Raw genomic sequence first — 13,100 nt, forward strand, 5'->3', positions numbered from 1 at the left:
TTGAGCAGGTCAGATCTATCAGAGCTGTGCAAAAGAAAAAATCAGATTTGACTTTCCCTTGAAACAGAGCGTGATTCCAAAATGTAGCTACCCAGAGAGTGGTAAAAATCTTCCATTCCACGTGCCTGTAGTTCAGGTCTTTTGAATATAATAATAAACTCATTAAACCTTTCAGTTCTCACGAGTAGCTCTGCAACGATGCCTGGAGTGGATAAATGTGATGACAAAACTCATTTCACATTGCCCTGACCTACCCTGCCCCTGGGGTGTGAATGCCCTTTCCTCAGCCTGTTCCTGTCGTGTTGTTCCAGCTGCAGACTGGGAGTCTGGTAGCACGGTCTCTCTCTTGTGTTTCTGATGCACGCAGGCAACCGCAACCAGGTGACTTATTACCAGACCTGAGGGCAGCTGACTGTCTGACTGCCGCGGTATGACCTGGATCAGAATAAATGAAAGAAATATCTCTGGGCTGTGTATCCTTTCCCTGCGTTCTTCATTGAAGGAAGTAATTAAAATCATTGTGTCACATTTTTCATTCGGTTGTCTGGAATAACTAAAATACCCTAAAGTGGCTTTTTTGTCTTTCCTTTTTTTTTATGTTTCAAGATTTATGGCATTAATTTAGAGCCCGGTGCTGTGCAGCAAAGCAACTGTGTGTGAGAGCGTGATTTATCCAGCTCCTTCTTGTCTGGGTACATTCTTTATTGGGGAAAAATAAACGTGTAGTTTTAGCATTTGGAACATTTGAAATCAATTACGTGCAATAGAACTCAAAGCCAAGGTTCCCTTTCAATCCATAATATCCCAGAACTACCATCCATACAAAGATTTACAACTTTATAACATACGATAAGGACAATAAACAGCCCAGTGGAAACTTAAATATCTGACTTTAAACCACTGTGTATAATATTATTATACCCTTAGATGGCCACACACAACCCTATTGGCTAAACCAGTGCTATTGCCCAAGTCACTGTAGCAGTCAATAGTCAATGAACTATTGTCCTCTGATGCTACTCAGCAGTCAAAAGTAATGAGAGTAATACTGACATAATCGCTGATGGTCCAGAATGGGTGCTTTGAGAAGGGCTGACCCTAACCTCTTTTATTTTGAGCTTCATGAGGGCGATTGGTTTTCGGTTCGCACAGCGCTCACAGTATTGCAGTAACAGTGTCCTCTCCCCTCTGCAGATATAGATGAGTGTGGAGGAGGAGACTCCTGTTGTGAGCAGGACTGCTCTAACTATCCTGGGGGATACGAGTGCTACTGTCGGGCTGGTTACAGGCTCAACATTGATGGGTGTGGCTGTGATGGTAAGAACTCAATAAGGAGGTTTTGCTAAATGCACCAAAACAGTACATCAGTGTATCAGTACAAAGCATAGAACTTGTGCAGAATTAATAATTTCGAGGGATGAATACGGCCCTCCACGAGTGTTCCTGTTGCACAGTAAGTGCTTTTTCTGTATGCTTCAGTACGGTACATGTCCAGTCCAGTTTGTGCACTGCATTTAGCACAGCGCATTTGCAGCACTGCACAGATCATGTTGCGTAACAGGACTGTGCCGTGCTGAGGTGATAATCCCGAGGCTTCTCGATCCCTGTGCCCATCTTTACAGACGAGGACGAGTGCCTGCCTGACAACGGAGGCTGTGATCACACCTGCCAGAACACTGCTGGCTCCTTCCAGTGTTACTGTGAGATCGGACACAAGCTGGATGAGGACCGCAGGAGCTGCATTCGTAAGTACAGGACCAAGGGCCTTCCTCGACCCTCGGTCTCCTAGCCCTGGCTGCTCAAGAGCCGTTTACTAGGGCTTATGCAGGTTAAAGAAGCAGAGACACAGTGTTACCCACTCAGTGGTATGTGTTAATTATTTGTGTTTTTTAATAGAACTATTCTTCTGAATTAGCAATACAAACGACTAGTACTCATCTGTGTGGTGCTTCTACATATTCTTATGACTGGGTGTGTTATACAGTAGTTCTGAATGCTGCATTAACCCACTTTAATTTATATATTCATGTGTACTGACTTTTTAGCTATTTAGTGTAACAGGGCGGAGGCTGGATGCGAACTCGTGACCCCACACACTGCCCGTTAGATAAGCAATAAGAACCGCGCAGAGGGGTTATAAAGGTGGCACTGTTAGAGGAGGTGGTGCCTCGGTTTTGAGGGCAGAGCTCTGGGTGACACCCCTGTGTGTGTGTCCCTGCAGCTCTGGTGGACCCGATGGAAACCCTGAACCGCCAGCGGCCCGTGGAGAGACCCATCCCCCAGGTGACTCTGCTGAGAGAGGAGTACACCCAGCTCTTCGAGGAGGGAGAGGAGTACGACGAGGGCGAGGGGGAGCTGCGTGGAGAACACACCCTGGCTGAGAAATTCGGTAAAACGGGCGCAGGGGTACAGCGTTGCTCAGGCAGGCCAGAGGGTCTGCAGTACACATAAGGAATCAGGTTTGAGTCCTCCCTTCTCCTGTTGATTTTCTCAGTGTGCCTGGACAACACGTTTGGTCACGACTGCAGCCTGACGTGTGAGGACTGCTCGAATGGAGGGGTGTGTGGCCCCGAGAGAGATGGCTGCGAGTGCCCTGATGGCTGGACCGGCGCCGTGTGCAACCAGAGTGAGTCTGCAGCAGAGTGTTCACCTCGCCAAGCCTCACAGCAGTGGAGTTCAAACCCATTTGAGTACCAACATTCCAGTGGGAGAACCAACTAGAAAAATCTTTGGAAATAGTTATTGTCAGAGATGGAGTTTGGAAGCTTTAAAATTCTTTAAATGATAAAAAAAATAGAATAGAAAAATTCAATTGATAGTGCTTGTTATTTTGCGTTATATAAAAAGGACAGTAAATGATGCAAGAAGGAGCAGGGACTGAAACAAACCTCCATCAATCTCTTCTGCTTTTTGCCCTTGTTTCTGCCCCAGCTTGCCCGGAGGGGACCTTCGGTAAGAACTGCAGCTTCTCCTGCAAGTGTAAGAACGGGGCAGCCTGTGACCCCGTCACCGGACGCTGTCGCTGCCCGCTGGGTGTGAGCGGGGAGATGTGTGAGGATGGTGAGTGCCCTTTGATCTCTTACCAGGCCATGCGCAGCTAAAACGCTCATCGGACCAAAGGTTCTACATCTTAACATGTGATATGATCAGGTGTGTCCTTGTTTTCAGGCTGCCCGAAGGGTTTCTATGGAAAGTACTGCAATAAGAAGTGTAACTGTGCCAACAATGGGCGCTGCCACCGCGCCTACGGAGCCTGCCTGTGTGACCCAGGTCTCTACGGGAGATACTGCCACCTTCGTGAGTACCTCGGGCACCCATCAGCTTGACAAACTTCTATCTATCTACTGTAGCTATAGTCCATGAAGCAAAAATACCTGTTTTCTTAACACTCTCTCCCCCCTCCCCTCTCTCTCTCTCTCTCCAGCGTGCCCGAAGTGGGCGTTTGGCCCAGGCTGCTCGGAGGAGTGTCGTTGTGTGCAACGGAACACCCAAGAGTGCAACCGAAGGGATGGGGGCTGTGTCTGCAAGCCCGGCTACAGCGGCAGCACCTGCCAGGACGGTGAGTCTGAACCAGTCCAGAAAAAATAACTAGGATAACAGAGCAGTCAGCAAAAGAGAGTGCAACCAAGTTGCCTGCATCTAGCTTGAAGTCACGGCATAAACAGTGGGAAAGATGGTTCATTATCTGCAATCGTTAACAACCACTGTTTCTTTCTGAAGAATGCAGCCCTGGTTTCTATGGCTCTGGCTGCAGGAGAAAGTGCGAGTGTCCCGCGGGTGTGCCCTGCGATCATGTGAGCGGCGAGTGCAAGAGACAGTGTCCGGCGGGCTACAGCGGCGAGAACTGCGATCGAGGTGAGCTGTCCTTACTGGAATAGACTGTGCTTCAAAGAGTAGGAATTCAAATCAGTATTGTCAATGGGGTGGCATGCTAAAGAAGTCAAATGCAAATTTCCTTTATCCTTTAAATACTGGTCTTTAAATCATGTGCTTTAATCACTGTATCTCCTGTTTTATAATTCAGGCAGTAGACCGGACAAAAAAACGACACAAAAAAAATAAAAATACATTGAGATTTTGTCTGGCTTTAGAAACTGGGATGTTTCCTTTTGATCCTTAATAACCAGCTTATTTTGGAAAGCCTGTTTCCAAAGAGAGTCAAACTCAGCTGTGTTTAAGAGTTGCTCCAATTTTTTTAGCCCCAAAGACCCCACTGTTTTAGTCAAGCCAACTGTCTGCTGCTGGTTGTTGCCGAGGTGTCCGTGCTAATCGCCTGTACAGCAGCGACATTGGAAATCCTCTATCAGGGGCATATAAAAATGTGGTTCCTCAGGGAGGTTATCACTGGAAATAACATAAATATTTGTATAGAGACACTGAGCTGGCCGACACTGCAGTCCGCCTGGAAGCTATTAAACCATCTGTCATCAATTAGGAACAACTTTGGGAAAGCAAGAAACGCAATGGAGCTTTTTTTTATTGTTTCTTCATTTCCTTCTCAATTTTGAGGCTTACTTTTGTTTTGCTTTTTAATGTATATATTTGGGGCCCTCACAGCACGGGTATCGCCATACTGACAATGCCCGTCTTGCCAGCCTGGTCACCAGGTCACAATAACTTGCAGTCCAGCAAGCTAGCCACAGAGCACAGGTAAGCAGGGGCTGTGCAGCTGCAGCCAGGCATCCTGATGTCCCGTCTCTCTCCTGCTTTGACAGTGTGTCCGGAGGGAAGGTTCGGAGTGAACTGCTTGGAGCCGTGCTCCTGCGGAGGATTCCCGTGTGACAGGGTGAGCGGAGAGTGCAGGTGTCCTGCCGGGAGGACCGGCCCCAGCTGTGAGCGAGGTGAGAGGAGAGGGGGCCTGGTGTCAGACAAGCTTACTTTAACAAGGGAGTAACAGTGAGGGTATCCTGCGCGAGATCTATCAGCTGGAAACAAAGCACAATACAAGTGCACACAAAACACATTGGATATTAAGGGGCACTGTGATATTTGGGAAATTGATCGTGTGCCACCAGCAATCTGGCACAGTTCCTTTTATTGTGCCTAAATAACTGGAAGTGGAGTATAAGCCTCTCATGCCTTTCATGTGATTCCGATTCTGAGCCGAGAGCCGTGGTGTGTGGAGGGATTGCAATTGTGGAGGCAATAGTTTTGGGCTTCTAAATAATAAGACGGAAGGGAGGCATGAAAGAAAGAGGGTGGGTGGGGTTCATGCTTCTTTTAATTCTTTGATGCTTTGTTGACAAGAGAGGGGGGGACAGGAGCTCCGTTTGGGTGCCAGAGGTCTGGCTCGACCTGCACGTCCCAGCAGAACTTGAACCCAGTGGGTTTGGCTTTGTGATTTGGCCCGGAAGTGGGAATCTTATCGGCTGTGAATGAGGGACACTAATCGCTGGCTATCAAATGATGGCTTTGCACATAAATACCAGCGGTTATTTTGTAAATGCACACTTAAAACTGCATGCTTAAAACAAAGGATGTGGAAGAGATTCTGTTCTTTTTCTGGCATGGAAGGATGTGCTTGTTATTATTGTCCTCATCGCCAAGCTCTCACTAACTAAACATTATAATAATAGACACATCTGGCTTTGTAATGGAAGGTCACAGAGGTGTTGAATTTTCAGACTTGAGTTAAACTTCACTTCCAACATTAGAACACAGGCAGCCTATGAGGAATCCAGTCGGACATGAATTAACCCTTTCAGTCCTGAAAGAGGAGGACCTGCTTTATCTTAGCTGTGTATGTTAACATTGCCTTCGGAAATCACATTGGAACCTCACGGGACTCCTAGGTCCCAGTCTGAGGTCGTGCATAAATATATGGAAAAAATAACTAACTCATGTATAGGCAATAAAGGAATTCCTTCTTCAGTGTGATAATTCAGGAGTGAAAGGGTTAACTGGGTCAGTGAGAAGTACCCTGTTATTAATATAAAAAACCATATCTGAGCATAATAGATGCACCCCTGTCCACAGTGTGTGTAGTCCCAGAGCTGATTAACCCATGCCTTCAATCCTGTGTCAGATTGCCCTGAGGGTCTCTGGGGAGTAGGCTGTCTGAAGACCTGCCCGGTGTGTGACAACGGAGGGCTGTGTGCCAAGAAGACCGGCCTGTGTGACTGCCTGCCAGGATATATGGGCAAGCTCTGTCAGAACGGTAGGTACAGGAGTGCACACGTGGACAGAGACAATGAGGTGTCGCTAACACAGGTACTGACCCCTGATCTCTCTCTGTGTGTCTGTGCAGAGTGCCCGGCAGGTCGCTTTGGTCAGGGCTGCCTGCTGCGCTGCGTGTGTGAGAACGACGGCCTCTGCGATCCCGTCACGGGACGCTGTACCTGCGCCCCAGGCTGGATGGGACACAACTGCAGGAGAGGTACGCTCTATTATAAGCAGACTTGTCTTTCTTATTGGATTGTGCAATGCATGTTTTTTGACCATTGCTGCAATAAATATATATTTTTGAAGTGGCCTTGGGGTTGCACTATCCATGCTAATGTCATATTTTCGCCTCGCTCTCCTCTGCTTTCAGCCTGTGACGCTGGCCGCTGGGGTCCTGACTGCGTGAACAGGTGTGACTGCAGGAACAGCGACGGCAGCTGTGACGCAGTGACGGGGCGGTGCATCTGTGAGGCGGGACACAGCGGCAGACACTGTGACCAGAGTGCGTGAGCTTCCCTTCTCTGCTCCAGCCTGGTTTCTCTCTTAACAGACACTTTTCTCTCTCTCTAACTTTTTGTTTGCCCTCAGAATGCCCCCCTGGCTCGTTCGGGATGGCCTGTCGGCACCTCTGCCAGTGTGATAACGGAGCGGCCTGCGACCATGTGAGCGGAGCCTGCACCTGTCTGCCTGGCTGGACTGGGACCTTCTGCGAGAGGCGTGAGTAGTCAAGTTCTTCAGGTGCATCACTGTGGGATTTGACTTTCCCTTGTTACTGCATCCCAGCTCTGAGTTACTGGATCACAGACCTTGGTACCAAAGCTGCTGAATACTAGAGGCTGCGGGACAGTGCTCAGTGTCTCAGGGTTGCAGAAGGAAAGTTTTGCACATTGTCTGCAGGTGTTAGTTAGGATTGTAATGAACCCGTGTGTGTTCTTGCAGCCTGTCCAGAGGGGTTCTATGGGATGGAGTGCAAACAGAAGTGCAACTGCCTGAATGGGGCTCACTGTGACCCGCTGACCGGTACCTGTGCCTGCCGGGCCGGCTGGATCGGTCCTCACTGCAACCTGAGTGAGTCAAACAACCCGCATGATCACAGCAATTACCTCCTTCAGGGAAAACACAATGTTGCATGCTGTGCAGAACTGAATGGGACTTGTCTGATTTGCAAATGTTGTGCATAACAGCCAGGTATATACTTTATGCAAGAATGTAGTTGCCTGTATAGAAACAATGCATACTGTACATAGCACACACCCAGTGCACCCATACTTCCATATGCGTATTGCTGATATAAACACGCGTCAGTCTGGCTCTCACTAATATGCTGCATTGTTCTTGTCTCAACCTTACACATGCTGCCACCCTTGCAAGCACACATGCTGCCACCCTTGCAAGCACACACACTGCAGTAGATCTACTTGTCCACGTGCCTCAGCCGGATCCTGTTTTTACAGATTTTGTTACAAAATGAGATCTACTGACTTTGTGAACTTGCATACTGCCTCTAATGGCTTCCACGTTGTTTTTGCCGCAGCCTGCCAGACTAATTCCTACGGGGAGGGCTGCAATCAGACTTGCGACTGTCACAACGGGGCGAGCTGTGACTCACTCAGCGGGCAGTGCGTCTGTGCACGGGGCTGGACCGGACCCAGCTGCCAGCGAGGTAACTACCCCTGACCCCTCACTGACCCAGCGATGTTATTTAACATAGATATTCTTTAAAAAGAAAGCATTGAAGCAGTTAAGTGTACTCATACAGAGCAGATACATTCTGAAAGCAGCTTGAGTAAAGGAAAGAAAGCTTCTTAATTTAGCTGTATGCCTGTATGGGTTTTTTCTTACCCCTGATCAGTCCTGCAACAATCTTATATAGTGTTGCGTGTGTGATGGGATCTTTGGTGCGGACAAACAAGAACAGATCTCACCTGATGCACGAGACAGTTGAAACTCTTCATCTCTCTTTCCCAGCATGCCCGGCCGGTTTCTACGGCGCTAGCTGCCAGCAGTTCTGCCTGTGCCAGAACGGCGGGTCATGTGATCACGTCAGCGGGCAATGCACGTGCCCAGAAGGGTGGACCGGGCATGCCTGCGAATTGGGTAAGTGCTCTGCGTGTTCACCATGTGACGTCATGTGAAATTCCCTGATGGGAATTCTAGCAGACTCTTGCGGTGGTTCCATGATGACCAGTAAACAACAGGGAGCGGCCACACACGCTTACTGGTTTCCACTCTTGCTTGTCACTAGCCGCTCTGGTAATTTCATCTGACTGACTGACCGCAATAGAGTGGCTGTGGAATTTAATTGATATTCTCAGTGTCATATGTGAACCACCCGGCACCCTCAACCACTTCAATTGTGATGCGGTAATATTGCATGAAACATTTGAACAGAGGAACGCTTTGAGAAGTGCTTTTAGTTTGCTGCCAGGAGCCGTCCCAGCGAGACTTTCCCTGTGTCTGAGCAATCTGTCTCATTACAGCTTAGCAGTAACTCCAGGGCTCAGCGGTAATTCCAGTCTAAATCCTGCTCCGTCTCACTTTGATTTAATGAAAAAGAGAGCAGCGAGGATGATTGGGGTTTGTCTTGTAGGATATGATAATGTACTCCAGTTGGAGGTCAACTCAACTCAAGTGGTTGAATACGCAAAGTTTCTGTCGAACACGCGAATGCTTCAGTTTGTATAAGACCTTGCAAGATTGCAAAATATGAAACAGGATTGCTACAGGGTAGATGGGTGGGATGACAGCAGATCATCATTTTTATTGATCTTTTTTTTTTTGCATCGTTGGAAACTATTCTTTGCCGCTGAGCTGTTGTTTTCAAATAAATGAAAACAGATTTTAGACTAGAGAGTCTGGAGCCGCAGTGTGTCAAGGAATGACTCGCGTTCCCATCAGCTGAGACTTTGCAAATGCCACGATCGCGCCCCTGTGGTTTACCAGAAGAGGCGGCCATTTACTGTGTTCAGACATGCCTTTAGGTGGAAGAAATAAAAATGAAGGAGCTACTGAAATTGCAGCTTGCCTCTCCTGTAGGGTAATTGCTCACTTTGACCACGTTTCAAATGCATTTGAACCATTCTGGGCTACACTGCACAATATTTTCAGGATTTAAAGCAACGGCACTCATTTACAAATTGTCCTCTTCAAGTATTCACCAATATTCAGATTTCACAATGTTAGCATATATGAAACCGTATAATAAGAATGCTTTCTGCTCATTGGAATGGCATGCTGGGTGCATCTTTATATCCATCGCTACACTGTTTTGAAGTTTAATCACCAGTCCCCTGCAGGATTTTGCGATCGCAGAAATCAGTACAGAATTCCCACAAGGCTGAAGAATGTGGTGCAGAAATCTATGTGTAAAGAGTGCTTCTGCCAGTCTCTCTAATCAGTGCGTTTCCATCTCGTTTCTGCAGAGTGCAGCCAGGGCAGGTTTGGAGTGGGCTGCCAACAGAGCTGTGACTGTGAGAACGGGGGGCTGTGCAACCCGCAGACCGGACAGTGCACGTGTCGGGCAGGCTGGTTCGGGGACAGGTGTCAGACAGGTGAGATCGCTGAAACAAAACACCTTTCTTCCACACTTACAGAAGCGCTGTGGTTTTTAAAGACCCCCCTGTCTTAGGATTGAGGCTCATACAAAGAATCTGTAATACATAAATACAGCAATGCTACATAGATATCCAGGAAACTATAAACCTATTGATGCAACACCCGTGGTAGGTGCTTGTGTGATTGCACCTGGTGGTTTTGGACTGTATCTCTGTTCTGTGTCCTATGAAAGCCAGCTGGGGTGTTGAAGAGCGTGCTGTGGGATGCCCCCGTACCAGCTTTGAACAATCCCTTTTCACATTACAGAGCACTGGCATGGTAGTTTGTGGCTGTATCAAGTATCAGAAAAATAAAACTAGTGAGAGAACTCACGCCACTAATCGTGCTTCAGTTTGGAGGGGTAGGAGGGGGAGGCCATACCAAAGCCAAGCTGGTGAATTAAAAGCATTTACTCATTTTCACTGGCTGGCTGGCTGGCTGGCAAACTGTGGAAGGGGCTCCACAGAATGGATTGTGACATTTACAAGGTGTTTATTACCCTATATTCAGGCTGGGGCTGCACTTGGAGTGCGCTGGGACCTCACAGTAAAAGCTAATTCACACACTTTCTTTATTCACTTCACTCTTCATTATGCTGAGCAGGGGCTAGTTTGCCTCTTTTGTGCAGCTCGCTGCCAGCCAGCCAGCAGTAAATGCACTGCAGCAGTGAGTCAGTCTGCGTGTGGCAAGATATACAGCAACTGCAAAAAACACAGGGAATACTTTTAATGTTATGTATTGCATCTGTTAAAAAACAATCAATACTCAAACATTAAATGTGGGTTATGCTTCTGTGTGTCCAGGGCAGGGGTCAACTGCTCGAAATAATCTTCAGTTCAAAGCGGATTTCCTGTTTCTGTCTCTCCTGTGAATGTGAACCTCTTGTAACGAGCTCTGCCCTGGGCCGTGTGAACGGCAGGAGGATGAAGTGACTCGTTTGCTGTCTTTTGTTCCCTCGTCCCCAGCCTGTCCCGTGGGAACGTTCGGCACACGCTGCGAGGATCGGTGTGACTGCGAGCACGGGGCGTCCTGTCACCACGTCACCGGGACCTGCCGCTGTCCCCGGGGCTGGAGGGGACGGCAGTGCCAGAAAGGTCAGGACATTTGACCTCTTTCAAAAAACAGACAAGGAGTTAAAGAATGGAGGAAACGCTTTGAAAATGTGGCCCTTAAACTCTACACTATTAACATCAGAGTCCAGTGACTGCACACTAACTTTACTGTGTCGGACGGGAGGAAAATGCAAGAGTTTGGTATTGCCAAAAAGTTCAAGCCCAAATCGCTGAGGCAGTTTACAGCATTGCAATGTGCTTGGAGTACTGTGCGATCGTGCTGTACTGTGCAGTCTTTCCCTCTACTGGACATGTTGTGTACTGCACAATGACTATATTTTTGTTTGTTTTCAGCTTGTTTACCCAGCACCTATGGAGAGAACTGTGTGCAACTCTGCAACTGTCCCCCCGGCACTTCCTGTAACCACATCACCGGGGAGTGTGGCTGCCCTCCTGGGTTCACCGGCATCGGCTGTGAACAGAGTAAGAACGAGCGAGAGGCATGCTGCATCTTTACAATACTGAGACCAGGAACCACTGAACTGCCACACACCTCCTCTCTCTCTCTCTCTCTCTCTCTAGCCTGCCTTCCAGGGACCTATGGACACAACTGCAACCAGCTGTGCCAGTGCTCAGTGCAGACCCAACACTGCCACCCTGTGACCGGGGCATGCTACTGCGCGCCAGGCTACCATGGCAACGACTGCCAGCTGAGTAAGTTACCAGAGAGCAACAAGTTGTTTCTGTATAGTGCCTTCTACAGGTATATGTAGGACGCAACATGAAGAGGACTGAAATAGGGTTGAAACGTTTAGGAAAGAGAGGATTAAAACCTGTCTGTTTACTATGTTAATGCAGGACAGCAATGAAACATACCGAACCAGATACAAAACAACACAGACGTTCGATTACGTTTCTGTAAAGTCGTTGCTGTCTTCGATGGGGCAGATTTGTGTTTGTTGTTGTTGTGTTAAAAGGTTATTTAAGAGTAGATAGCAGCTTTAATAAAAAACATTCTTCTTCTTCTTGCTCCCAGAATGCCCAGATGGACTGTATGGCCCTAACTGTGAGCGATCGTGCCAGTGTCTGAATGGGGGTCACTGTGAGACCACCACTGGCACCTGCGAGTGCCCGCCTGGCTACATCGGAGCAGACTGCAATACCAGTGAGTATCTCTGCAAGCACAGCGTCAGGCTCTGCTCCCCACAGGGGTGTGCATTTACATGTCACCTGGGAGCACTGTGTCCGGCGCTGCTCCTCACAGGGGTGTGCATTTAAATTTCATTTCAATTTAAGGATTAAAATCATTTACACATTTAAACTGGAATGCATTGGGAGAAATCAGAAATGCCATCCTGAGTGGTAATGCACATTTTAATTGCGTTCCCAGCATGCCCCGCTGGTCTCTACGGGAAGGACTGCGCTCAGGTGTCTCACTGCCGAGAGGGGGTGCGCTATGATCATGTGACAGGAAACTGCACGTGTCCAGCCGGTAAGGCGGGCGCTCGCTGCGAACGAGGTGAGGTCCAAGCGACAGCGACTTCTTCCTTAACTTTAAACATTTCGTCTGGTAGCCTAATCAGTCTAACGGTTGTGAACCTGCGCTTGCAAAGTGCAAGACTGCAGTTGAAGCGGCTGGTGTATTTGCTCACACGCTGTTGCTCTGTAACGGCAGCCTGTGAGAAGGACCGCTTCGGGGAAGCTTGCCTGTTGTCCTGTTCCTGTAAGAACGGAGGGAGGTGTGATCCAGCGACTGGTTCCTGCTCCTGTGGACTGGGCTGGACCGGGCCGCACTGTGAGAGAGGTGAGGCATGGCATGTTAAAGATGATTGCTGGTGGTCACTTACAGCAGCAGAATGTCTCGAAACCCCATTTAAATGTATTTTCTTACAGAGTGTGCCCCAGGACGATACGGGGTAAACTGCCAGCTGGACTGCCAGTGTCAGAATAACGGGACGTGTGACAGGGTGACGGGTGGCTGCCAGTGTCCCGGGGGGTTCTATGGGCACAGCTGTGAACACGGTAAGACACGCACACATTGGAAAAGAGGTGAGGAAAATAACAGGTTAGCACCCGACTGCTGGTTCCTCAACATGCAAATTACCTTAAAATGTTATTAACATGGCCAGGATTAAATATATATTGTTGTACCTTTTTTAGGGCCACAGTAAATGGAACACTATGTGCCCCCTGGCGTACTGCTATAAAACCTCCTTTAAACATTATACAAGCAAATTAAACCAACATGTTGGTGTAATCGTTGGAGCCAGGAGAGCTTTCCCTAATGTTTTT

General features: G+C 48.2%; 1 protein-coding gene across 2 annotated transcripts in view; it reads left to right on the forward strand.

The window, feature by feature from the left end:
- LOC121328561 (multiple epidermal growth factor-like domains protein 6) overlaps window positions 1–13,100 on the forward strand; it is a 72,793-nt gene that overhangs the window by 57,907 nt on the left and 1,786 nt on the right. For both annotated transcript variants that reach the window (XM_041273312.1, XM_041273313.1), the window contains 24 exons: window positions 1,195–1,317; window positions 1,623–1,745; window positions 2,222–2,389; window positions 2,495–2,626; window positions 2,932–3,060; window positions 3,169–3,297; window positions 3,425–3,559; window positions 3,721–3,855; window positions 4,716–4,841; window positions 6,026–6,157; window positions 6,248–6,376; window positions 6,533–6,664; window positions 6,751–6,879; window positions 7,102–7,230; window positions 7,697–7,825; window positions 8,131–8,259; window positions 9,585–9,713; window positions 10,722–10,850; window positions 11,163–11,291; window positions 11,391–11,522; window positions 11,845–11,973; window positions 12,199–12,327; window positions 12,484–12,612; window positions 12,702–12,830. In XM_041273312.1, coding sequence (XP_041129246.1) covers window positions 1,195–1,317; window positions 1,623–1,745; window positions 2,222–2,389; window positions 2,495–2,626; window positions 2,932–3,060; window positions 3,169–3,297; window positions 3,425–3,559; window positions 3,721–3,855; window positions 4,716–4,841; window positions 6,026–6,157; window positions 6,248–6,376; window positions 6,533–6,664; window positions 6,751–6,879; window positions 7,102–7,230; window positions 7,697–7,825; window positions 8,131–8,259; window positions 9,585–9,713; window positions 10,722–10,850; window positions 11,163–11,291; window positions 11,391–11,522; window positions 11,845–11,973; window positions 12,199–12,327; window positions 12,484–12,612; window positions 12,702–12,830 — 3,144 coding nt within the window. The remainder of the gene's footprint in view (window positions 1–1,194; window positions 1,318–1,622; window positions 1,746–2,221; window positions 2,390–2,494; window positions 2,627–2,931; window positions 3,061–3,168; window positions 3,298–3,424; window positions 3,560–3,720; window positions 3,856–4,715; window positions 4,842–6,025; window positions 6,158–6,247; window positions 6,377–6,532; window positions 6,665–6,750; window positions 6,880–7,101; window positions 7,231–7,696; window positions 7,826–8,130; window positions 8,260–9,584; window positions 9,714–10,721; window positions 10,851–11,162; window positions 11,292–11,390; window positions 11,523–11,844; window positions 11,974–12,198; window positions 12,328–12,483; window positions 12,613–12,701; window positions 12,831–13,100) is intronic.

The sequence above is a fragment of the Polyodon spathula genome, chromosome 16 (genome assembly GCF_017654505.1).
Source record: "Polyodon spathula isolate WHYD16114869_AA chromosome 16, ASM1765450v1, whole genome shotgun sequence".
Taxonomy (NCBI): Eukaryota; Metazoa; Chordata; class Actinopteri; order Acipenseriformes; family Polyodontidae; genus Polyodon; species Polyodon spathula.